At 38.0% G+C, this 25,166-nt stretch overlaps 1 protein-coding gene across 1 annotated transcript in view; it reads left to right on the top strand.

The window, feature by feature from the left end:
- NEB (nebulin) overlaps positions 1–25,166 on the top strand; it is a 203,314-nt gene that overhangs the window by 66,030 nt on the left and 112,118 nt on the right. Inside the window, exons 46-65 of the mRNA XM_037027771.1 lie at positions 597–803; positions 2,629–2,733; positions 3,654–3,761; positions 5,239–5,550; positions 5,846–6,052; positions 6,499–6,603; positions 7,548–7,655; positions 9,679–9,990; positions 10,190–10,393; positions 13,526–13,630; positions 14,854–14,961; positions 15,297–15,608; positions 16,055–16,258; positions 16,769–16,873; positions 16,964–17,071; positions 17,996–18,307; positions 18,600–18,803; positions 19,262–19,366; positions 21,973–22,080; positions 23,734–24,045. Coding sequence (XP_036883666.1) covers positions 597–803; positions 2,629–2,733; positions 3,654–3,761; positions 5,239–5,550; positions 5,846–6,052; positions 6,499–6,603; positions 7,548–7,655; positions 9,679–9,990; positions 10,190–10,393; positions 13,526–13,630; positions 14,854–14,961; positions 15,297–15,608; positions 16,055–16,258; positions 16,769–16,873; positions 16,964–17,071; positions 17,996–18,307; positions 18,600–18,803; positions 19,262–19,366; positions 21,973–22,080; positions 23,734–24,045 — 3,651 coding nt within the window. The remainder of the gene's footprint in view (positions 1–596; positions 804–2,628; positions 2,734–3,653; positions 3,762–5,238; positions 5,551–5,845; positions 6,053–6,498; positions 6,604–7,547; positions 7,656–9,678; positions 9,991–10,189; positions 10,394–13,525; positions 13,631–14,853; positions 14,962–15,296; positions 15,609–16,054; positions 16,259–16,768; positions 16,874–16,963; positions 17,072–17,995; positions 18,308–18,599; positions 18,804–19,261; positions 19,367–21,972; positions 22,081–23,733; positions 24,046–25,166) is intronic.

The raw sequence follows: 25,166 nt of genomic DNA, 5'->3' as shown, positions 1-25,166 counted from the left end.
TATTTCTCTTTGGGAATGTAAGAGCTGAGCTATTATCTCATATGTGTAACATATATATTACATATATGAGGTACATAGTGCCCAAATGAAAGCCACTGTGTATATAGTTGTAGAGGAGCGTGTCAGAGCTGACAGGAGAAAAAGGAAATTTGTGCAAAGTACCAGTGAGGTTCCTGGTATACGTGAGGGAGTTGTAACAATGGTGGCTGGTGAGAGGCTTATGGCAAAAGAGGGAAATGGGGACCCATAAGTCACCTACTATCCAAGAGAACCTGAACATTTCTGTGAGAAAGTTAGGCTAGCGTAGTCACCTTTCTTGAGATAATAGTAACATGGTAATTTAATCTATTTGGTATTTCTTAGCACTTTTTCTTCAGGAAGGCATTGAGAAAAACAAATCACAAAGCTATTACTGCTTATTTTTAATTTCTCATGCAAAGAAATGTATAAAATCTAAAGTTAAGGGATAAAAATAGTTAAAATTCAACACACTATTGGTTGAAAACTGAAATGGAATTTATGGAATATTAAATACCCATGCAAGGTTCTTAGAAGTTATGGTTTCTTCTCATTCTTGAACTTTTTCTCTTTTGCAGAATCAGTACAAAGCTGACTATGCTGAGTTCATGAAAGGCGTTGGGTGGCTTCCTCTGGGCTCCTTGGAGGCTGAGAAAAACAAGAAAGCCATGGAGATCATCAGTGAAAAGAAGTACCGTCAACATCCAGACACTCTGAAGTATTCCACATTGATGGACTCAATGAATATGGTTTTGGCCCAGAATAATGCCAAAATTATGAATGATGTAAGTCTTTCAATAATGTAGTGTTTCATCTGTATCAGAGAGAAGCCAGGCATGTCTTACATTTAACCCATGGATTTTGCTGAATTTTAGGGCATCATAATTAATGTTTATTGTTTACCTTAAAAGAGGACCTTGTAATTTTCAAAAAATTATATATATATAGAATTTTATATATATTATATATATAATATATAATAATATATTACTAAGGCTAATATATATATTAGCCTTAGTAAGTGCCCCTGCCCAAATGCTCAATGAATCACTCTATCCAGTAGATATAACAAAGTAAATACAAAGTCTGGTTTGTCTAAAATGAGTTTGAGTAGAAGTTCACAAGACTGAATCAGAAGATTGCCTGGTAAGAGCTGGGTGCTGCACCTACCCTGCTTCCTACCTGCTGTGATGAGATCAAAGCAGACTGATCACGCCGCTTACAGCAGCATTCTGACCCAGGGCCTTTTCTGGGAATTCAATAGTTCCTTGGATTACTAATTATTATAGCCTTTAGGAAAGCCTTAGTGTATTTTGATATTTCTTAGCTGTAAGTTGATATCAGGGCCAACAAGTACATGATACTTGGACATGTTTTTAAGTTACAAATAATAAAGTAATTGCACCAGCGTTGGCTATATTATATGGATCACAATTTGAAATGTTATTGTTTAACACAAAAGGGGAAAATTATTTTGACTCTAACATGAAATAGTTGCACGAAATGATAGTCCTGAAAATAGAGTTGTATTACACTAAGTCTCTGAATGAATCCTCTGGAGTCTTCTGAGAAAACAGATTTGTCAAGAAGAGCAACCTCCTTGAAAGGAACTTGCTTAAAAGGGGAGGCACGCCTCTCAGTGACCCTTTTAACATTTTGAATTTAAACTATCACAAGTGTACTTTTATTTTTACAACATTAAACGTTCATATTTTTTCTTATTGTTAATCATTACCATTGCAGAATAGTGAGGCCAGGACGAGAATCATAGAAACAGCAGAAGCTAACACTGAGAGGTAGCTTGGCGGTCATCAGGGTGAATCCCCCCATTGCAGCTTTGAGGAGAGAGGCGGGCCCCTTCCCTAAAGGCACTCAGCTGGTGAACTGCTGGGTCTAGACTAGAACCAAATTCTGATGGCTAGCTACTGCTCTTTCCACTAGAATTGTGCTAATACTATATAGCCAGTAGCCACATGTGGCAATTTACATTAATTAAAATTTTGCATGTTCTCTCTGGCTGCTTTTATACTACAACAGTAAAGATGCATAGTTAATGACAGAGATCCTTTGACCCACAAAGCCTGAAATACTTACTATCTGGCCCTTTACAGGAAAAGGTTACTGACCCCTGGTCTAGAAGAAGGCTCTATAATTTTTGTTTCTGTTTTCCCATTGAACTTGCTAAAACAAAGAGATAGCATTTTTGTAATCTGTCAGATTGCAAAGATTTAAAAAGTGTTATTTGCAAGGGAGTTAATGTTAACATAGATTTCTAAAAGGAGCAAGATATAGAACATTATGTATTATATGGACTCATTTACATAAAAAGGACTCTATGTGAGCTTTAATATGCCCAGAAAATTTTAGGATGGAGATGCTGCCTCCAGGCCGTCAAACAAAAGGACACGACATTTCACTTGGTATCCTATATCCTCTCCACTGTCTTGTTTGAATAAACACCTTTTTAATTTAAATTTTATAAAAATATGATCTGGCTACTAAAAAACATAAAATATTGATGTTTATGAACAGTGACATATATACTAAGCCAGACTCCTTTAAGATGTTAACTTCCACTGAGATTTTTTTGTGTTCGTTTTTACTCTTTAGCACCTCTACAAACAAGCATGGGAGGCTGACAAGACCAAAGTCCACATCATGCCTGATATCCCCCAGATTATTTTGGCAAAGGCAAATGCAATTAACATGAGTGATGTAAGTATAATTTCCCCTGATGTCATCTTTCTTTCCCACCTAGTTAAACCAGTAAAAATGAATTAACTAGTAAGTCTTAATTATGAGAGCAAATGTTTTGAAAGTAAGAGCAGGAATCAGAAAATGAGAATCTTTCTCTGTCTTACTTTGCTGACAATTGGAGTCAGCCTGTCAGTGAGACTTGGCCCTGGCAATTGGGAATTTGAAGGGGAGCAGGGGGAGAGGAAAAGCAAATGAGAATCCTAGGACTTCGTTCTTAGAGAGTCCATGCTTTTGAGGTGGTCCTAAAGAAGGAGTCTGGAAAAGTTAAACAGAAAAAGAAGATGCACAGTTTGGAGAATTTGAGGCAAGCCTCCTAACAATAAATGTGCAACACTCAATGTTAGAAATGCCAAGGGTATTTTATTTCATTTCCTTTGTCATCCGAACCATGGTTACTACAAAATCCTCTAATTTTGCCAGTTAATTTTTTTCTTTTCTTTGTTTGAATTACATAGAGATTTGGAATTGCTGATTTCTTTCTGAGTTATAGAACCCACACAATTATATAAATAAAAATGTCAACTGCCAAACAATGAAGTGTTCTTTTGATGTAAGATTGTGGCTGTTTTGTAGTCTTCCCTTGACTTTTACTTGATAAAATGCATCCATAAGAATCGACTGGGTCTTCACATTTTTTAAAAGCATATTTATAATCTAATAGAGAACTTGCATTTTTTCTGGTTTCTTAAAGATAGGTTTGAGTTTGTAATGAGTTTTTTTTCAAATACAATTGTTAATTCTGAGAATATTCAGCCATTGAACCACCAGTGAAACATTCTGTTCAAAAATAAAAATAATGCCACAGTGCTAGTTTACTATTTTAAAATAAATCCAGGAATTCTATTTAAAAGAAAACTATTTCTCTGCCTCCCTTACAGAAACTCTACAAACTTTCTTTGGAAGAGTCTAAAAAGAAAGGCTATGATCTCAGAACTGATGCAATTCCTATCAAAGCTGCCAAGGCCTCAAGAGACATTGCAAGTGATGTAAGTCTGAAGGAAAGCAGTCACCTGGCTAGGCGGGGGTTTCTTATCTACCAGAATAATAAGGGCTGAATTCTGGAAAAACTGAGTGTATAACATATGGATGAAAGTGTTCCTGCTAACAATAGCCTCATTCTATTCTGTGAATTCTTAGCTTTGCTATTTTGTGTTCTCCAGTATTTCTGGGTGGGGAAGAAAACAGAATGCTAACCAGTTATGACCATATGGATGTCTGCTCCCTGACTCATGAGATCTAGGTGAATTTATCTTGAACTCTGTCACCAAGACTATGGCCTGTAGAAACTCAAAGACTTGGATTGTTCTTGCCTCTTAGGATTTGTCTTCCTTACAGGATGTCTCATGAAGTGGAGTGCTGAGCATGCTGATCTTTTGTGCTCATGACAACTGATTATTAAATAACCAGGAATTGTGCAAACCAGTTGTTAAAATGTTGGTAGCTTGACATTAGCCACAGTGGGAGTATTTACACCACAGAAAGTGGCAAACGCTACCACTTAGGGCTTTTCCCCCACAGAAGCTGGTGTGCCAGTAGACCATTGCCATAACACACAAAGTAAGCTTTGTGAAACTCAGTTCTTTCATTTGGTTGTTTCCCCCCCAAAATCTACTCATAGTGAGTGCTTAATGACTTGAGAGAAGCACATTTCACAACACTTTTTCCTTAGCCATCCTCCAGTCATACTCTCTCTCTCCTTCTTTGTCTGTGTTCTCTTTGTTTCCTTTCCTATCGATCCATCTCTGTCTCACTCCTACATTGTCCCAAGAACTCCAAATTCTTCTCCTTCTACTAAGCTGGAGGAATTGGCTCTCCCAGCTCCTACTCCCTAACTCACACACTCAAACCCACGGAGATAAGTAGAACGTATCCATGTATCAGGTTCTCCTCTCTAGAGAGGGGAATTGGGCAATAAATAATAAAATGGCTTCCCTATTAAACCAGTATACAGAGTCTTAAAAGAAAAGGAGCTCCACAAATATAAAGCTACTCTAAAATTATGTTGTGAATCACATAACTGAACCTATTATCATCAGTAAAAACGGCCTAGATGATTTCTCATGGAAGTTTCAAGCTGCTTAGAACATTCTGCTTTTCTCTCTCATTTGCTGTACTCTGATTACCAACTAAAGGCCTCTTTGACACTAACAGCAGAGTATGTGTGGAAGGCAGTGTGGTGTATCATCACACGATCTGGGTTCTAATCCTTAGTGACCTTACAAATCCCTTACCTCTGGCTCCCAGCCCACTCATCTATCAAATAGGGGCAGTAATAATGGCTTTGCATCTACCTGACAAGGTAGAGTTATATCAAGTTACAGAAATGAATGTGAAAAATGTGTTTTGTGAACTGTAGAATTCTCAAGTATTACTTGCTATGAAATACAGAACACTGACACTGACACTTGACACTTTCTAAGTCAAGGGAGTTGCCCTGAATAAATGTTCAATTTTTCTTCACAGTATAAATACAAATATAATTATGAAAAGGAGAAGGGGAAAATGGTTGGTTTCCGCAGTCTTGAGGATGATCCAAAATTAGTCCATTCCATGCAAGTGGCTAAGATACAATCCGATCGGGAGTACAAGAAAAACTATGAGAAGACAAAGACCAGCTACCACACCCCTGCCGACATGCTCAGTGTCACGGCCGCCAAGGATGCCCAAGCCAACATCACCAACACCAACTATAAGCACCTAATTCACAAGTACATCCTCCTCCCAGATGCCATGAACATCCAGCTGAGCAAGAATATGAATCACATACAGAGTGAAGTAAGGTTCTCTTTTTTCTGGATGATGGATGGATTCCTAGCATTGGAAAGGAGATCACAATTTTCTACGCCACAGTTTTCTATTGGGTGAAAGGATTAGCCAAAGAACACACGTGCTTAACCCATAGACAAAGACAACAGTGTGGCGAAGGCCAGGAGGAACTGGGAGAGGAGAGGGTTGGGTGGAGGTGTACAGAGCAGGGGAAATAGGGACATCTGTAATAGTGTCACCAATAAAAATAAAGTTAAAAAAGTAAATTGATGCAGTAACATAGATTTGCCTCTTCTCTTTGTAGAACGAATATAAGCAGGACTACAATGAATGGTACAAAGGACTTGGCTGGAGTCCAGCTGGTTCCCTAGAAGTGGAGAAGGCCAAGAAAGCAACTGAATACGCCAGTGATCAGAAATACCGTCAGCACCCCAGCAGTTTCCAGTTTAAGAAGCTGACTGACTCCATGGACATGGTTCTTGCCAAGCAGAATGCACTTAATATGAACAAGGTAGACAGAACAGCCATCCTTCCACACAGCTCCCAGTGAGGTGGGGCTCACAGCTCTGGTTCTTGTCTGCGACGTTTGCTTCTGCTTCACCACTTCTGGGTGCAGGCAAACAGTCCAGAGAACATGCTATGCCGTTTTCTCCTGCTGCCTACCTCTTAATTTTATTTCTCCTGCCCTTCTAATTGAGTTAGAAATCACTTCTTTTTTTCAGTTATTGTATCTTAAGCATTTTGATCCATCCTAGAAGATAGAAAACATTTAGAAGTTTATTTTTAGTATCTGAGTTTTATTTCTGTGTCGTCTCTGAATGCCATACTATTTTAGTTAATAAATTAATTTATTCTAATTCAAATGGTATGCATTTAAATACTCTGCTATATTTTTTCTTTCGGGTTTGTCTTCAAAAGTTACTCAAATTTCAAACGCTTTTTTTCTTAACTTCCTAGCACCTGTACACAATCGATTGGAACAAAGACAAAACCAAGATTCATCTGATGCCTGACACACCAGATATTTTACAAGCCAAGCAGAATCAAGCCCAATACAGTCAGGTAAAGCCACATAAAAATTTGGCTTGAAGCTAATTAAGTTTAGTAAGTGATATAATGCTAAAAAAAAAATTGATGTAGATACTAAAGCATTGGAAATGGATGGCTCAAACCAGCTAGCCGACATTCCATGGAGGCAGGCACCGTTTTGTTTTTCTCAAAGAGTGGGAATTAATAAATAACTGTTGAAGGAAAATATTGTATCAAACAGACCTGATGTGAGTTTGGTTTTGCCATTTATAAGTTCTATAATATTGGGTCTGAACCTTAATTTCCTCATCCCTAAAATTGGGACCATGGAAGTGCCCATGACATTGAATTGCCATGAGGACCAACTGAGAAATTCCATGTAAGGCTCTCAGCGCAGAGCCCAACACCTAGGGAGTCCTGCACGGCTTTCAGCTTTTTTTTGTTATTATTCAGTTTTCACACATGCACCCATTCAATGAATTTGACTCAGAAAGTTTAACTCATTTATTGCATCTTACAAAAGGCATCTTATCACTTACATAATTACTTTTAATTAATTAATATAAAATTACTTTGATCACTTAGGTAATTACTACTTGTTACCTGACTTTTTGGTATCAATTATTTAAACATCTGTGTTTAAAATATGAGTACACAGGCATGTCAGGTACATCAGGAAAAGTTAACCGATATACCTGACATGTCCATATTGTGTCTGAAAAGAAAAGGCCATGCCCCATGATACCCCCTGGTGCGGGGGTTGTCTCAGAGGCAGAAAATTGAAGCCCGGTTACGAGATGCTTAGTCAATGCTCTACTGAACAGCTTGTTTTGTTTTCGTCCCTATCTTTAGAGATAAGGTAGATGATGTTAGATTTTCCTAGATCTCTATTCTCTAGATAAATTTTTGTTCAGTAATCTGTTGAGGTTTTAATAGACACTAAATAATAACCACTGAATCATGTCTTTAATTTGCAGAAACTCTATAAACTTGGGTGGGAAGAAGCTTTGAAGAAAGGCTATGATCTCCCGGTTGACGCAATTTCTGTACAGTCGGCCAAGGCTTCGAGAGATATTGCTAGTGATGTGAGTACCACTTTGACTTCCATAAGGATCTGAATCAGGTATCTTAATGCTTCGTTTTGTTAATCCCAATAATAAACCACAAAAAAATTCAGAAGACCTTGGCTATAGAAAATAAATTACCAGAATTTCATGAGAAAGCACAACCTCTTAATCACAATCTTTCAAACCAAACAAAGCAAGGAGTTGGTTTGGAGAGAAAGACTGCCTAAAGACAGAATCTAACAATAAATTCTAAGAATGTAAGAAAAGATTCTCCCTAATTCAATTAATTTGGGGCACTCCTGAAGTATTGGAAAACTAATTAGATGATGTATTAGTACCTGCTTTCTGGCTTGAAGGTCAATACCTCATTAAAATGAATCAATGTGGTAATGAGACTGGAACAATAACGATGATTGCAAGTTCCCCAGAATATAAGCTCATTTTCATTTCATGTTATGTGCTCCCCGTAAGGTTGAGATAGGGTAGGAATTAAAGAAATAGCATCAGTAATTTCTTAACAGTGCAACATTTGATAGTACCTATTTTCTTTCCAAGTGAACCTGTTAGAAACTTTTGAAATCTTACACTAAAATTAAATGAACTACTAGTGAACTTTCCCACAATTGTACAGATTGTATCTCCTCTTGGTTTCAAATGGTTTTTGTATCTATAAAATTTAAGAAAATTAGAGCAATTTTTATAAATACTTAATAAATTAAAATCATAGAATTTAGAGTCAGAGGATAATTTAAAGTTTATTTAGTCCAATCTACCCATTCAATGCCTTACCTCCTCTCCATCTCCAATATGTGGTCATCCAGTCTGTGACTGCTTATGAATGTAAGAGTTTTTGTGTCCAATTCCTTGTTGGATCATCTCAAATTATTTTACATTTTCTTATATGGAACTTAACTATGTCACCAATCAGCTACAGTTCTGTGTTCTAGAAACACCACAAAGTAGCTTATTTCCTCTTCCACCTGATATCTCTTCAAACATCTCTTCAAATCTGCAAGTTTTTTACATATTCTCCTTTGATTTTTGTTCTATAATTCTTTCAATCATCTGATCATTCTACTTGTGATCTACTCTATTTTTTTTCAAAACCCCTCTCAAAATAAGAGTGTCTCGAAACTTGGCATTGTTTTCCTGGTGCAGAAGGTCAGGCCAGAGTAAATGAGCTTCTGACTCACTTTTCTCTGTGTCCCTACAGAATCTGTGACACTTTTTTTTAAGCAGTTTTGTCAGATGGCCCATTAAGAGCTTACAGTCAACTTAAATTCCTGAGTATTTTTAATATACAAACCAGGAAGCTGGTGTCAAGAGGGAGTATAACCCACTTCCGTGAGGTGTCATGTGCGCTCAGCATCCAGCATCATGTAAATGCTGTCATTACTATCATTATTATCATTGTTGTTATTGTCGTCTAGTACTAATGCAGTTTTCCCAACTGAATCTACACCTTGGATTTCACTTTTACTTTCTTAAATTTACCTACTTCCTTTTGACCTACCTTTGCCATATGTGGAGATCATGTAGAATTTTCTTTCTAATCTAACATATTGTACTTAGCTGTTTTTAATCATTTGTGCATTAAGAAATGGATCCTGAACAGGACAAGTTTATAGGACATAGCCATGGAAACCACTAAAAATACTGCTACTTAGTAAACTAATCTTCACTATTAGGCCTGTTCATCTTTTTTTTTTTTTCTGCCTTTCTACTTTCCCATTATTTCCTTAAAGATGTCATTAATGCTTTAGCAAACAATACCCTAAAGTGAGCAAACACAATGCTAGCACATCCCAGAATATATCTCTGCCTCCAATTGGAATTACTTTCTCATTACAACCTCTCTTGATGCTCAGTTACATTATATTTCTTTGGAAGCCTCTACTTAAGTTTTCACATTTCTTACCAAGTTAACATTGACATCCCTTCTCTCATTTCAATTTTAGAAGGAAAACATACAAACAAAGCAAATTGCGCATAACATAATCTCTGTTTGTGTTAATAAAAGAACTGTTTCCTCTTATTTCAGTTTAAATACAAACAAGGCTACCGCAAGCAACTCGGCCACCATATTGGATTCCGGAGTCTGCAAGATGATCCAAAACTTGTGCTGTCCATGAATGTAGCCAAAATGCAGAGTGAAAGAGAATACAAGAAGGACTTTGAGAAGTGGAAAACCAAATACACCAGCCCAGTGGACATGTTGGGGGTGGTGCTGGCCAAGAAATGTCAGGCCTTGGTCAGTGATGTAGACTATAAGAACTACCTGCACCAGTGGACATGCCTGCCTGACCAGAATGATGTTATTCAAGCTAAAAAAGTTTATGAACTACAGAGTGAGGTCAGTTTCTGTAAAACTAATCATTTATGTGTTACTTCGTATGTCATATGAGTGGCCATTTAGTCATAGAGAAACAGAAACTAGAAAGAGGAATTATTATTGAATTTCTAAAATGCATGTGTTTGTAATGGGTAGACTCGCTTGAGTCAAGGGTCCAGATGAGAATGGGATTTTAATGGCTTGCTTTGTGTTTTGACAGAATCTGTATAAGTCTGACCTTGAGTGGTTGAGAGGCATAGGATGGAGTCCTCTGGGATCTTTGGAGGCAGAAAAGAACAAGCGGGCTTCAGAAATCATCAGTGAGAAGAAATATCGTCAGCCCGCAGACAAAAACAAGTTCACCAGCATTACTGATGCTATGGACATAGTTCTGGCAAAGACAAATGCCAAAAACAGGAGTGATGTGAGTATGACTTTTTGAAAATGAATAAAATAAATCATAGTGCCAGATATTTAGTAGATGCTCAATATAATTTGCTTAAGAAATTAGTAGAATAGCATAGCGTCACATCACACAAAAGAGCACAACACAGCACAGTGTTTGTGCTTAGTTGCTTCCTTTGAATTATAAACTACCCCACACTGAATTATGTAAAAATGGGTTAGCATCAGCTTTTATCACCCAAAGATTGTTTGTTTGTTTGTTTGATTATTTATCCAAAGTATAATGAGAAAACTATTGATCATATTTTTTTCATTGAAACTTGAGTGCATTTAAACCCCAGATTCTGTTGTATGTTCTTGTTGGGGCATAATGTATGCAAGGAATATATTCTGAGTACCTTACACAGGTACAATAGAAATGTTACAAAGAGATTATTTTCTTTCATGTGAGAATAATGCATTTGTTTGGCTGAATCAAGGTACATAGACAATTATAAATAAATATATTTATAAATGTATATACATATATATACACACATATATATACATCCCACCATTAACTTCCTTCTCTACAACTGACACCAGTGTCTGACTTGTGCTAGGTGCTCAATAAATATTTAATGAATAAAATAATTTAAAGATAGAAGTATACAGTAATTCTATGCCAAAAAAAGCAGAAAGTAATCATAATTGCTCAGTTGCATGACCCTGAACATTACGAAAAGTTTAATTATGTGTGCAGTAAGATTCTGGAACTGGTAAGAGAGTTTAATCAATATATAATAATAACTGTTTGGCTCTTATAAGGATCTAAATATAGATAATATGCAATATATTTTATATGCATCATATATGTCAGTTTTTATATAATGTATATAAGCTCATAATCAGCTTATAGTAAGCATTTGATAAGCAGTAGCTTTTCACTTCCTAATCCACCTCTCATAGACTTCTTGCAAGTTTGGTATCCAAAATTTATAGTAAATGCTGACCTGTCAGTTTTATTATGAAAGTTCAGGGGGTTTTGTTTTATTTTGTTTTTATGGTGCAAATTTGAATCCAACCTGCTGGCTAATAAAACAACAAATATATGCAAAACATTTCCCCCTTCTGAATCCAAGTATTTTTTTCTCTCCTTGAAACAGGCCTGTTTACAAAGCTCTGGACTAATAAGGTGGTCAGGAGAAAAGGCCTGAGTCATGGAATTTATCAACTCAGTGTCTCAGGACAGACTCCTCAACAGTGTGCCCTGGTTACAGGTCTCAGGAGAGAGGCCCTAAGGTCCTTGAGCCTCCTGTCTCTCCTTTTGAATAGACCAATACATCCACCTCAGGATAAACAAATATTAGCATTTTCTCTATTTTCCCTGGGGTAAAAATGACACATGCCTTTATGCAAATGCCCCAGCTTAATGACTGTCAACCAAAGACAGTTTTGTCCCACAGGGACAGTTGGCAACCCTGAGACCTATTTGGTTGTGACAGTTGTGAGAGTGGTATGCTACTGGCATCTAGTGGCTAGAAGTCAGATATGCTGCAAATATCCCAAAGTGTACAAGATGGCCCCCGACCTGTACCCCTACAAAGAATCATCCAGTATCCAGCACTAACAGTACAGGCTGACAAACTTTGATCTTACTTATCAGAAAGGTTAGTGAAGAACCAGCATAAATGCATATGGAACTTCACAAGCCTTGCTTTATTTTTGCCCTGAGGATCTTAATCATCTTCCCTGGGTGATACCAACTGTAGTAAGAATGTTCAGGAAGGAGAAAAGGGCCGACCCTGCACACCCCACACTGCATGCTTCAAAGGGAAGTTGACAAGTCCAAGGAACCAATGAGACTTTTAAAATTTTTATATTAAAATAATTTCAGCCATACAGAAACATTGCAAAAATAATACAAATAATATATATATGTAAATGTTTGGGCGTATTGACCAATTGTTAACATTTTGTCACATTTGCTTTTTTTTGCTTTCTCTCCCCTGTCTCCTCTTTCATGCTGCTGTTCTAGCCCTAAATACTTTATCATGTATTTCCTGAAAATAAGAACTTTCCACAAGAACATAACCACAGTGCAATGATCAAAATTAGCAAATTAATTTTAAAATAGTATTAGATTACAGAACTTATTCAATTTTACCACTAATGCTCTTTAGAAAAAGTTAAAGAAAGTTCTGGTCCAGTATCCAATCAAAGATCACGCACTGAGTTCACTTGTCACGTCTGTAGCCTCCTAGAGTGTGGCCTGGGTCCTCACTATGTCTTCGTCTTCCAAGTCCTTGACATTTGCAAAGAGCACGGACCCATTATTTTATAGACTCCCCCTCAGTTTCGGTTCGTATGGGGTTTCCTCATGATTAGACTCGGGTTTTGTATTTTTAACAGGATGACGCATGTTGCATCCTCCTGCACACATTATACCAGAAGATAACAGAACATTGATTTTCTCACTATTGATCATTTGGTCTTTGATCACTTATTTAAATTGGTATCTCCAAGTTTCTCCACTGTCATTGCTATTTTATGCTTTGTAATCGATGAGTGTCTTGTGGAAATGTTCTCTGACAATGTTAGTATCCTAGTTTCAGTAAATCACAAACATTTTTGTTTGGGTCTCCTTCTGGGAAGAAAGACAGAGGATTATTCTGGAACATAAAGGAATTTTTTATAAATTCTCATAAAAAATCCTTTTGGGAGTCCTAATCCCCTAAATAATTATGTAGTATAACTATAAATAATAACATAGGAAATGAGACTCCCTATTTTCTAGACACACCTTGACTATGTCATCTTTTGAGAAAATACGCCCGTCTCCCAGTTTAACCCTGAGGAAAACTTTTACAGCCCAGCAGATGGAGAATTGCTGCTCCATCTTATCATCCTGGCAAAGGCTTCAATGCTTGGGTTGATTTCTTAGGCAGGGTTATCTGTAACTTGGAAAAGGTAATTCATAATCTCTATTTTGAAAGGCAAAATATGTCCCAGATAAAGCAAGAAATACTGTAGCTATTTTCTATTTATACTATCTGCTTATGCTATCAATCATAAATCTTAATTCAGATGAATTCAGCAATCCTGTTTCAAATTAACTGTGTCATTCACTATTCTAACAACACCACTGAAAAACTCTTATTTCTCATTTTAGAGACTTTATAGAGAAGCTTGGGACAAGGACAAGACTCAAGTCCACATCATGCCGGATACACCTGACATTATTCTGGCTAAAGCAAACTTAATCAACACAAGTGATGTGAGTTTCCAATTCAGCATGTGTTTTCAGAAAGCTAATTTCAATTGCTTCTAAGGCACTAAATTTATTTGCAAGTTATTTTGAATGTCTGGGTTATTCATTCCCACTAGTGAAGTACAGGTGACTTAGATTCCTCATTTGCTGGCTGTTAGCTTGAACATCAGCACAATGCCACTCCCTGTCTCAGGCAGAGATGGGGTGCGTGCTGGCTGTCCCTGTAGTCCATGATTACACTATTGTCATGATGTGACGGTCTCTGTCACTCTCCCCTTTGTGGAGAGGAGCTCCTTGGAGGCACAGACAATTGCTAATGAATCTGCAGTGCCTCACTCGGATAGTGCCTGACCCATAAAATTCAATGAAATGTCCAATGAATCAGCATAACAAAACTCTTGCAGTAGAATTTCATTTTTATTTTTATTGTCATCATAGCATAATCTCCTGACATTTAGAGACATAAAAATTAAGTACTTTAAAAACAGATTCTAAACTCTAATAGAAAGACTTTAATATTAAGTAAAGTATTAAAGTAATGCCACAAAGGAAGGAAAATATATATATATATAAACACAAATCCAAAATCAACAGGCATTTAAACAATCTCGTTTCTGGATAAAATGCATTAAATTACATTCTCAATTATGTAATTATGTAACAAATCTGAAAAAACAGTTTATTTCATTCGAGCTTATAAAATTTAATTATTTAAATTTCCCTCAAATAATCTTACAATTTAAATATTATGAAGGACTATGTTTCGTACCTACAGATGTGGTCCGACTCTGGGTGACCTTACACGGTGAAGCAGACTCCATTTCACAATGCTTTAGCTACGTGGAAGAGACGGCTCATTAGGCATGGTTTCCCCCCACCAGAGCTGTTAGATGAAAAGGCATTGCTCTTTGCTGAGAAAAACTTCTAATGAAACACTCTAAGTTAATTGGAAAACAGCACCTAAATGATATTTCATTTTGTTTCTCTATCAATTTACTTCTGCTCTATTCTCATAAGCATTTGAAAAGCACTGACATTAAATTTTGTTGATGTAGGTAACTGAAGAGCTTTGGCGTTTAAAACAGAATCATTAGCAATCAATGGGGACAATTTCCAATTACATTTGCGCATTCTAGATACTGTTCCCATGGACTCTTAAAATATTTAGCGCATTGGACTCATTAGGGTGCAGTTGTTTATTTCCCAGAGTGATCTTCATCTCTTAATAGAAACTCTATCGAATGGGTTATGAGGAGTTGAAGAAGAAAGGCTACGATCTTCCGCTTGATGCCATACCGATCAAAGCAGCAAAAGCATCGCGAGACATTGCCAGCGAAGTAAGACTTTACCACTTTTCTGTTGATTTGATTGCAGTTTATCGTTCCCAGTCTCAATTTCATCTTAAATTGAACAAAATCTTTCAAGAGTAACAAATTAAAACAGAGTGAAATGATTCCAGACCTGCCGTGTGGGGTGAGGATGAGCTCAAGGATGCATTTATTTTGTGTAGAATTTGAGCTGGATTTAGCCTTTAATCCTTCATATAAAAAATCTTAAATCTGTGGCTCTCTAGGCTTAGTGAAATATTTAAAGTTAATGTGTTTTTTAACTCGCCACAAATATGGCAACGTAAGTTGATCTTAAAAGGAATAAGACATTGTTTTTTCTTCAGTACAAGTACAAGGAAGGTTTTCGCAAGCAGCTTGGCCACCACATTGGAGCCCGCAACATCAAAGATGACCCTAAGATGATGTGGTCCATGCATGTGGCCAAGATCCAGAGTGACAGGGAGTACAAAAAGGATTTTGAGAAGTGGAAGACCAAGTTCAGCAGCCCCGTGGACATGCTGGGGGTGGTCCTGGCCAAGAAGTGCCAGAGCTTAGTCAGTGACGCAGACTACAAGAACTACCTGCACCAGTGGACATGCCTGCCTGACCAGAATGACGTTATCCACGCTCGGCAGGCCTATGACCTCCAGAGCGATGTGAGTCTAAGATTTTCCTTTGGCCTACAAAACAATGCATATGCTTTCTTAAGCATCAAAGCTCCCCTAAAGTGAGGGAAATTAAATTTATACAACTGAGTTATACTTCCCTCAACTAATGGCCACACTCTGTCCAGTCACCCAAACATTATTCCACAAAGAAAGAGCCAACAAAGCCCCCATTGCTTTGGTAGAATCTTCTAGACTGTTGGCCCAGAAGAGTTGGGTTTTTCTCTACATGTTTTTTTCTCTACATGTTTTGTTTCAAATGTTTTTTAAATATTGCTTCTAACATGAATATTTTGTTCATATACAAGACATACCAAAACGTTCACATTTCCCCTGAACTCAATCATTGAAATACATACTATACCCTACCATAATTTTTTTTCTTCAGGGACCTTTTATTATGATCATGCTTAGTTATCTGGCATTTGTAATTTCAGAATTTGTACAAGGCCGATCTTCAGTGGATGAGAGGCATTGGCTGGCTACCTAGTGGTTCTCTGGAGGATGAGAAGAACAAGAGAGCCATGCAGATTTTGAGTGACCATGCCTACCGTCAACAGCCAGACAAATTCAAGTTTTCCAGCCTTATGGACTCTATTCCAATGGTTTTGGCAAAAAACAATGCTATTACCATGAACCATGTAAGTTCTTTCTTGTTTTGGAGGAATATTGATTTTGTCTCTGGGTGACTAAACACTGACATCTGTTTCTATGAAAGAAACATCACCTTCAATTCTTTCNACAAGAGAGCCATGCAGATTTTGAGTGACCATGCCTACCGTCAACAGCCAGACAAATTCAAGTTTTCCAGCCTTATGGACTCTATTCCAATGGTTTTGGCAAAAAACAATGCTATTACCATGAACCATGTAAGTTCTTTCTTGTTTTGGAGGAATATTAATTTTGTCTCTGTGTGACTAAACACTGACATCTGTTTCTATGAAAGAAACATCACCTTCAATTCTTTCGTTTTGTATTGAAGTGGTTTTTAAGTGCGTTGTGCTTCTTCCTGACACGGGCCAATGGACCAGGAGGTGTCACGAACACCCACTCACAGAGCAGACTCTCTTTACTTTATTAAAAACCAGATTATTTGTTGGTATGTATACATTACCGGCCCACACTAGTCATGTCTTCTTTGTTTGTTTTAGCGCCTCTATACAGAAGCTTGGAATAAAGATAAAGCCAGTGTCCACATTATGCCAGATACTCCTGAAGTTTTATTAGCTAAACAAAACAAAATAAATTACAGTGAGGTAAGCAATGTATTTGTGCTGTGTGCTATATTTTCCTTAAACTGACTGCAATTTATAAATCAAACTTAAAATAATTTATATCTGTTTCAGAAACTATATAAACTTGGCCTAGAAGAGGCCAAGCTCAAAGGCTATGACTTGCGGCTAGATGCCATTCCCATCAGGGCGGCCAAGGCCTCCAGAGATATTGCCAGTGAGGTAAGTGCACCTGAAAAGGTCTTGGCCTTAGGTTTGACAGTTAATCTGTGAGGTTAAAGTCCTTGCTAACAGTTTTTTTTCTCAGTAAATAGTTTAAAATGATGGTAATAAAATTCTCAACAAAAGGCTAAACCTTAGTGATGGCTGAGTTGATAGCAACATGCATTTCAAAATATTGTCCATTTCCTGCTGAATGAAAGCATTGAATACTTGACTATAATTCAGACATCCTTTTGGTTTTTTCACATAATGTATCCTTAGATGCAACCAAACTTATTTTAGGATGCCTTCGACATCCAGCCCATGCCCTAAGAACCAATGAACTTATAAGGGCTGAATGAAGGGGACATATTATTCTATGTGAAGTCCATCTGGTCACGTGGACCATATGTCTCTGCATCCAGTGATTGGCTATGGTTATTTATTTTCTTGAAAACATAAATTTGCTCAAAATTATTTTTTATTTATTTCTAAAATATGGGAAGTGACCATCATAACTTAAAAATGTTCAAAAATCACAGAAGTGAGGAAAGCATTAATATATACCAATATAATAAAAAATCTGCTGCCATTAAGTTCATGTTTATAGAGAATATTTAATAATACAGAGAAATGCTTATGTGATAATTGAAAAAAGCAGGTAAAAACCCATATACAGTACCACTCAAATTTTAATTTTATTCTCCCCACTTGCTCTCTCTCACTCACCATAAAAATCAGTTTTTTTCCATTGTTATCCCTGAATGGCAAAATATCTTCATTTTTATTTTTTCTGTATAAATATATCTGCTTTATTTTCTAAATGGTTTATAAGATATTTAGGGTCAAATCATTATCTTTTCAATGAATAGAAAAATATAAACTTAGTAATTGCTTTTTACTAAACATTAAAATAAGTGACTACCACCATTATTCTTTTTCTAGTTCAAGTACAAAGAAGGCTATCGTAAGCAGCTCGGCCACCACATTGGAGCCCGCAACATCAAAGATGACCCTAAGATGATGTGGTCCATGCATGTGGCCAAGATCCAGAGTGACAGGGAATATAAGAAGGATTTCGAGAAGTGGAAGACCAAGTTCAGCAGCCCCGTGGACATGCTGGGGGTGGTCCTGGCCAAGAAGTGCCAGAGCTTAGTCAGTGATGTGGACTACAAGAACTACCTGCACCAGTGGACGTGCCTGCCTGACCAGAATGATGTTATCCACGCTCGGCAGGCCTATGACCTCCAGAGTGACGTGAGTACCTGATGGTGATGATGACATGCAAGGGTTGGAAATCAGTGAATTTACACTGCTTGGAGATAGTAGCCAGTGGTACCAAGTTCACCCACCCCCACAAAAGGGGGAACAGCATTTTTTTTTCTTGTGTTAATTGTTTAATCCTTCAGACCAAAAAAGAACATTGTCTGATATCTGCCTGGCCACTAAACTAAATTTTCAAAAGGGCTCTTACTTTATTTCACATTCGTCAGATGAAAATTCTTTCCCAGTGCAGAGACAAATATTTATTGACTATTTGTGTCAACAGAATATGTACAAGTCAGATCTCCAGTGGATGAAAGGCATCGGCTGGGTTCCCATCGGCTCTTTGGATGTGGAAAAATGCAAAAGGGCAACTGAAATTTTGAGTGATAAAATCTACCGCCAGCCTCCAGACAAATTCAGATTTACCAGTGTGACTGATTCTCTGGAACAGGTGCTGGCCAAGAATAATGCCATCACCATGAACAAGGTGAGGCTTCAAAATTCAGAGAATCAAGGTAGGACTCCTAAAGCTGAATCAAAGAAAAAGAGGCATAATCAAGAAAAGAAAGGAGTACTGAGCCCCAAAACACTATCTATCTATCCATCTATCTATGCATCTATCCATCTATCTATCTCAGTCTGATATGTTATTTATAATATTACTCATGTAATTGTGCTATGGTTTTGATAAATAGCATATTTTATAGAAAATAATCCCTGCCTAAAAGATATTCTCAATTTCCTTTTGTTAACATACATTTCAGATTATCAGAAATATTTATTCTTCCATGAACTGATTACTTTATTTGAAGAAATGTGTATATAATAATGTGTTAGAGTGCATCACAGTCTGTTATTTTTGTTTGTGAAGTTCTTGTGGCCCTGAAACTCTTAATAATTTTACACTGAATTTTGTCTGATGACAGTATATGTTCTCTTTGATAGCGTTTATACACAGAAGCTTGGGACAAAGACAAAACCCAGGTCCACATCATGCCAGACACCCCAGAAATTATGTTGGCAAGAATGAACAAAGTCAACTACAGTGAGGTAGGAGCAAATGCTAACTCTATAACATTGCATGCTGCTTCTAACTGCAATCAATCTGTTCCATGGTGATATAATGCTAAATGACAACTTTATAAAGCATCTCTTTTTGCTCTGTGTGAACGCCAAGTCCTGCATTTCTTAGTCACCATGCTAAACATCAAACGTCAAGTAACACAGACTATCATTTAGGAAGTACAAATTATAAGAACTAATGATGTAAGCAGTAAGATTAGACTTTTTTGTTTTTATTAGTTTTTTATTTTTTAATGTGAATTTATTTAAATTTTTGAAATGAGAAGCATCCTCTTAATAGAAAACTGTAGTCTAATACAAAGATGGAATATATGTGAGTAGTGTAGTTACTCTTCAGAGAATTAGAATCTTTTTTAAAACCATAAATATTAGTGGTTGTATATCATATACAATATAAAATGAACAATGGAATTTAATTAAGAAAAGGATATTGGGCTTTTTCTTATTAAAAATTATCAGTTTCTCGTTAGCTGGGCAAAAATTAGAGAAGTACCTTTTGCCACCACCACTAGGACACACAGTGGAATCTGTGGGAAATATCCTCTGCTTCCACCAGGGCTACCGTTGTCCCAGCCTGGACTGCCAGCTTGGCAAATCTTTCTTTTCCCGCTGAATGACCTTCACCTGCTCCTCTAGACACATTCTCTGCCCTTTCTCACCCTGCTGGGCACCTCAGGAGGCTGATGATTAAACTTAGCCCCAAATAGACTCCCTTGCCCTTTGACTTTCTGTTGAGTTCGTCTGAAAGGAGGCATGGAAGGAGAGAGTCAGGTGGAAAGAGAGAGAGGCCAGTGCATTTGTTCCCATGGCTCTCTCCATGGGGACGGTGGTTTGACAATGGCTGCTAGGCCGTCCTTTCCTAAGCTTACAGGTCTTTCCAGATTCTAGCAACTTCTTGTCATTGTCCTTTTAGGAGTGTAGTGACCTCCTGTTGTTGCCAAACCTAGGGTTGATTTCCCTGGATTCTGCTCACACCTTTGTAAATAGTCCAGTCCTTAAACTATCTGGAATCAGTCCTTCTGGGTGTGCTCTCTGTTTTCTTCCAGAATGCTGGCTGATTGACTCGTCTCACCTTTTAAACCTGATCACCTTATTTCTTCAGAGTTCAATTTGTCAATAAAAAGATCCACTAACCAAACTTAGATTAATGTGGTAGAAGTTCAAATGTGAGTCATATCTAACAAACCCACCTTTGCCCTCCTTTCCTCCACTTGGTTTTACTCATTGTTCCATCCCTCCTTAGCTTTTGTTAATTTTTTTAAGTTAGGAAATTAGCAATAAACCAAGTACACATTTATTTCCTATCTCTACTATATAGTTGTGCTAAATATCTATTTCCCTATATAATTTATTTTTCCTAAATTGTAGTTTAAGGTCAGAACTTAAGATTTTTAATGAATATGATTAAGGATGAAAATCACAGAAGTACTACCAATAACATGGAGAGAGAGACAGAGAGAGGATCTGCCACTGTATGTATTCGCAAGGCCATTTCCTTCTTACTTTCTGTGAGCGTAGGGCCATGTGCCTCTATCACAGAAGCGCAGATGTTTAGGCTGAGAGGTCAGCCTCTCCTAGTGCAGGAGTCTGCACCCAATACATAGGTTGTCATCCTGCTTTTGCCTAAGTGTTCTCAGTGACAAAGAGCTTACCTCATAAGTCAACCCATTTGTTCTGAAAATTCCATTAGAAGATGCTCCTGGTGTATTGACTCAAAGATTTCTCTCTGCAGACCCACATAGACCTCTGAAGCCATGCAGACCAGTCTGCGCCCGCTCCATGGAGAGGGCCATGGCAACTGCAACCGCACCCAGGGCTCTCTTCCAATCCAGACAGCCCGAGTTCTGGGCATTCCTCACATGACACCCCTGCTAGAGCAGGGCTCTCAGAACCAGACAAAAGTCTGCAAGTGAGGAATGATCGATGTAGATTAGGGTTGATGTCCTATGCCCTCTTTTGGACACCTGACCTCCATTTCTGCACCATGTGTCTCAGAGCCTGACAACAGCTGTGTGTCCCGTCGGAGACATATGGAACTTAGGATCAACTGAAACCCTAAGACATCATGAGCTTAAGCTAGGTTTCCTCATCCTGAATTTATACATTTGGCAATTTAAATCACAGTTCAAAGATTGACATTTATCTCTCTGCAATTTCTTCTTCTTAGATTGGGCCTGTTTGTTTAAGCCCATGGAGACTTCTGTGACTCTTAGATTCTGTAGATGATGCATTAGTTATTTCTCCCAGGTTTGTGCTCCCAGCAAGAAAAATGGTGTTTCTTTGGCAGCATAAAACAACAGTATATCACTCTTATGCAGAATGTAATTTAGAGAATTTAGGTAGGTTAGCCACCATTTTAAGTCATTTTATTTTGGAGGGGTGCAAACTGTAATTTCAGAGCTTATGTAACTAGCTCTTGTCACCAAAAACTAAAGATGCAGAAGGCTTGGGACTCTCACAAGTAAGATTATAGGCACCTACCTACACAGAACTTGGTGAATTATTTCAGTCCCCATCAGTCTTGGGGCATGAATATCAACATCTTACTGACTTTTTTTTTGGCCTAAATTTAGAGTTTGTACAAACTTGCCAATGAACAAGCAAAGAAGAAAGGCTACGACTTGCGGAGTGACGCCATCCCGATCGTGGCAGCCAAGGCCTCCAGGGACATCGCCAGTGATGTGAGTTATCAGTTTTATTCCAAGGATGTGATCCATCAGAGATGACATTCTCACTAAACTAAATCTTTAAAAAGAACTTCTCTGACCCTTGGAAAATATATCCTGATGTGTTTGTGTGGGATTTTTGAAAAATCTAATTTTGAGAGAAGCAAAAAATGTGATATTCATAAGAGGTGTTTGTAACCTCTAGGACACAGAATCTTCCATTCCTGTGGATCCACTGAGACAGGGAAAGACCCATGCGTGTGCAAGTTGTTAGAGGTGGCTTCAGGCTTGGGGACGTTTGTATAAAAAGTGTGACAGTGCTTATAGAAAGTGTAACTCAAAAACTTAAGTTCTCTCCGTGAGAATCAGGGCTTGGCTTAATGTAACATTTTAATATACAACATTTTTAAAATGTATGTGACCCCTGCCTTACAATCCACTATTATAGGATTACTGAAAGAAAGTCTGAACCAGTGGTGGTTACTAACCTAAGTTCATACCCTAACAACATCTCCTGGCTGTGTAGCTCGTACCTCCCAGAATAAAGCCATCATCGGTTTCTGGGGCCTCAGGGGATTTTCAAGGAACAGACCACTGCTCTAAAAATTGGGACCCAATATTCAGGAATGTGGGAACACACTGTGCACTGACCTTTCTATTGGAAAACTGTGTTAATGACTCACTGAAGTTTACATATGTTGGACTTCCCCTACAAATGGATTTATGCCAGCAATAATAAATAATGAAATAATGATTAGCAAAAGTACTGATAACTCTGTGCTAAGAGCTTTGCATGTATTATTTTACTTACTCCTCATAATTATCCCAGGATAATAAACCCTAATAAATAGTGTTACTATCCCCTCTTGGTGGATTGCTTAAGCAGCTTGTCTAGAATCAAACTTAGTGGGTGGTGGAGCTGAAACTCCAGGCACCCTCATTCCTTTCCACTGTACCACGTTGCCTCTTGCTGACTCATCTACATTTTCTTGGCTTTCTTTAAGACTAAGAAGCATGTATTTTAGATAGCTAGCTCAGACTGTAGGATGAAGGCATTGGACACCGAATAATGAAAACATTGTTGGCCCACGTGGAACAGTGACTTTGTTAGGAACATGCTCTGTGCAGTTCGGCTGCTGCAAAGGCTTCACTAGAACAATTGCTTTCAAAGTGATGCTAAGTATTTGCCGCCACCGGTGAATGAATGGATCCATTATGAGAAAATGAATTCCTCTGTTGCTATTGCACATAGCCCTTGACCTAGAGTACCACCCTTGAAACCAGTCATGTCATTACCTACTAAACACACCAAGACACCAAGGGCATCCCTTTCCTGACATGCTTTTAGTGCATAAAATCCATTTCTCCGAGATTCAAATGACCTCTTCCCCACTTCTACCAGTAACCCATTGTGTGTACTTCCTGCCTCCAGAACTGTTTCTTATTACCAGGCTATACGTGATTTAGGGTATACACTACAATTATACTGATTACATCTATTACTGGTTACCTCTATGAACTATTAGGGTAAAGGTCAAGGCACTGGCTTGAGTTAGTGTTTATTAGCAAATATCAAGTTACAACTGAGATGTAAGCAAGATGATTTTGTACAGACTTGAGGCCTCTAAGATTTACAATAATAATCTAATTTGTACATTTTCATCTCAGTACAAATATAAAGATGGATACCGCAAGCAACTTGGCCACCACATTGGAGCCCGGGACATTAAGGATGATCCCAAAATGATGTGGTCCATGCATGTGGCCAAGATCCAGAGTGACAGAGAGTACAAGAAAGATTTCGAGAAGTGGAAGACCAAGTTCAGCAGCCCCGTGGACATGCTGGGGGTGGTGCTTGCTAAGAAGTGCCAGATCCTTGTCAGCGACATAGATTACAAGCATCCGCTGCATGAGTGGACCTGCCTGCCCGACCAGAATGACGTCATCCACGCTCGGCAGGCCTATGAAATTCAGAGTGATGTGAGTACACCCTCTATATAACAGAGCTGTGTGTAGAAATAAACTATACAAAAATTATTCTTTGTACACAGTCAATGGCCTACCCAAACTAGGATTTACTGAATGGTATTTAAATATTTGATATTTGAGTCAGTGTTTTATGACTTTATTGTGAATATGTTAATAGGATTTTTAAGGAAGTGAAGTATATCAACTGGACTTGATCTTATCAAAGTGACACTGGAATTAAGCAAATTTGGAATTCAGGGTCCATGAGAGGGAGACTTTTTTTTTTTTAATTTTATTTATTTATTTATCTTTAGAAAGGAAGGAGAAAGGGAGAGAGACATCAATGTATGGTTGCCTTTCATGCATCCCCTGCTGGGAGTTGGCCTGCAGGGAACTGGCCTGCAGCCCAGGCATGTGCCCTGACTGGGAATCAAACCGCGATCCTCTGGTTCGCAGGCCTGTGCTCAATCCACTGAGCTACGCCAGCCAGGGCGAGGGAGACTTTTTTTATTCCTTTAAAGGAAAAAGAACATATTTTAATTTTTTAAAAATTACCCTGATACTGGTTTTTAGCTCTCCTCACAAAACAAATGAGGCCATAATGAACGGAATACTAATGCCTGTTACATTGCTATGTGCTACACCTCTAATGGTATTCTTATGAAATAACAAACACCACTGTGCCTGGAAGCTGTTGGGTCATTTAGTGACCCTTGTTCCTCTTAGCATGGCTCTCTGTGTGCAGGGGTCGCATGGTCATGGCAGACCTAGGGCCTGTGAGGAGCAGATGACCCCTCTCAAAGCAGTGTGAAAAGCCCATTTCCTGAAGCATACATTTCATAAATGTTTGAAGGAATTATTAAACATCAGAGGGCTTTGGAGAATAAAGCAAATTAATAATAATTGTACACTACTTGGCTTTTCCTAGAAACTGTATAGCCCACCTCTGAAAACGCTCACATCTGGTCTGTAACTTTCGACATACAGAACCCTGTGTCTTGAAATTCCTTCCAAAGAGAAAGGCATTGCCGCACAGGAAAGTAGTTAAAATGGTTAGTGTCATGCATAGTGTGACAGCATTGACAGACTGCTTGTGTCTGTTGAGTACTTTTCAAGATTGCTGCCCGCACACT

Source organism: Sturnira hondurensis, unplaced genomic scaffold, assembly GCF_014824575.4.
Source record: "Sturnira hondurensis isolate 20B ecotype Veracruz unplaced genomic scaffold, ASM1482457v3 Scaffold0019428, whole genome shotgun sequence".
In the NCBI taxonomy this organism is placed as follows: Eukaryota; Metazoa; Chordata; class Mammalia; order Chiroptera; family Phyllostomidae; genus Sturnira; species Sturnira hondurensis.
Note: the sequence above shows the minus strand (reverse complement) of the source record. Positions and strands in the feature narration are given on the sequence as shown.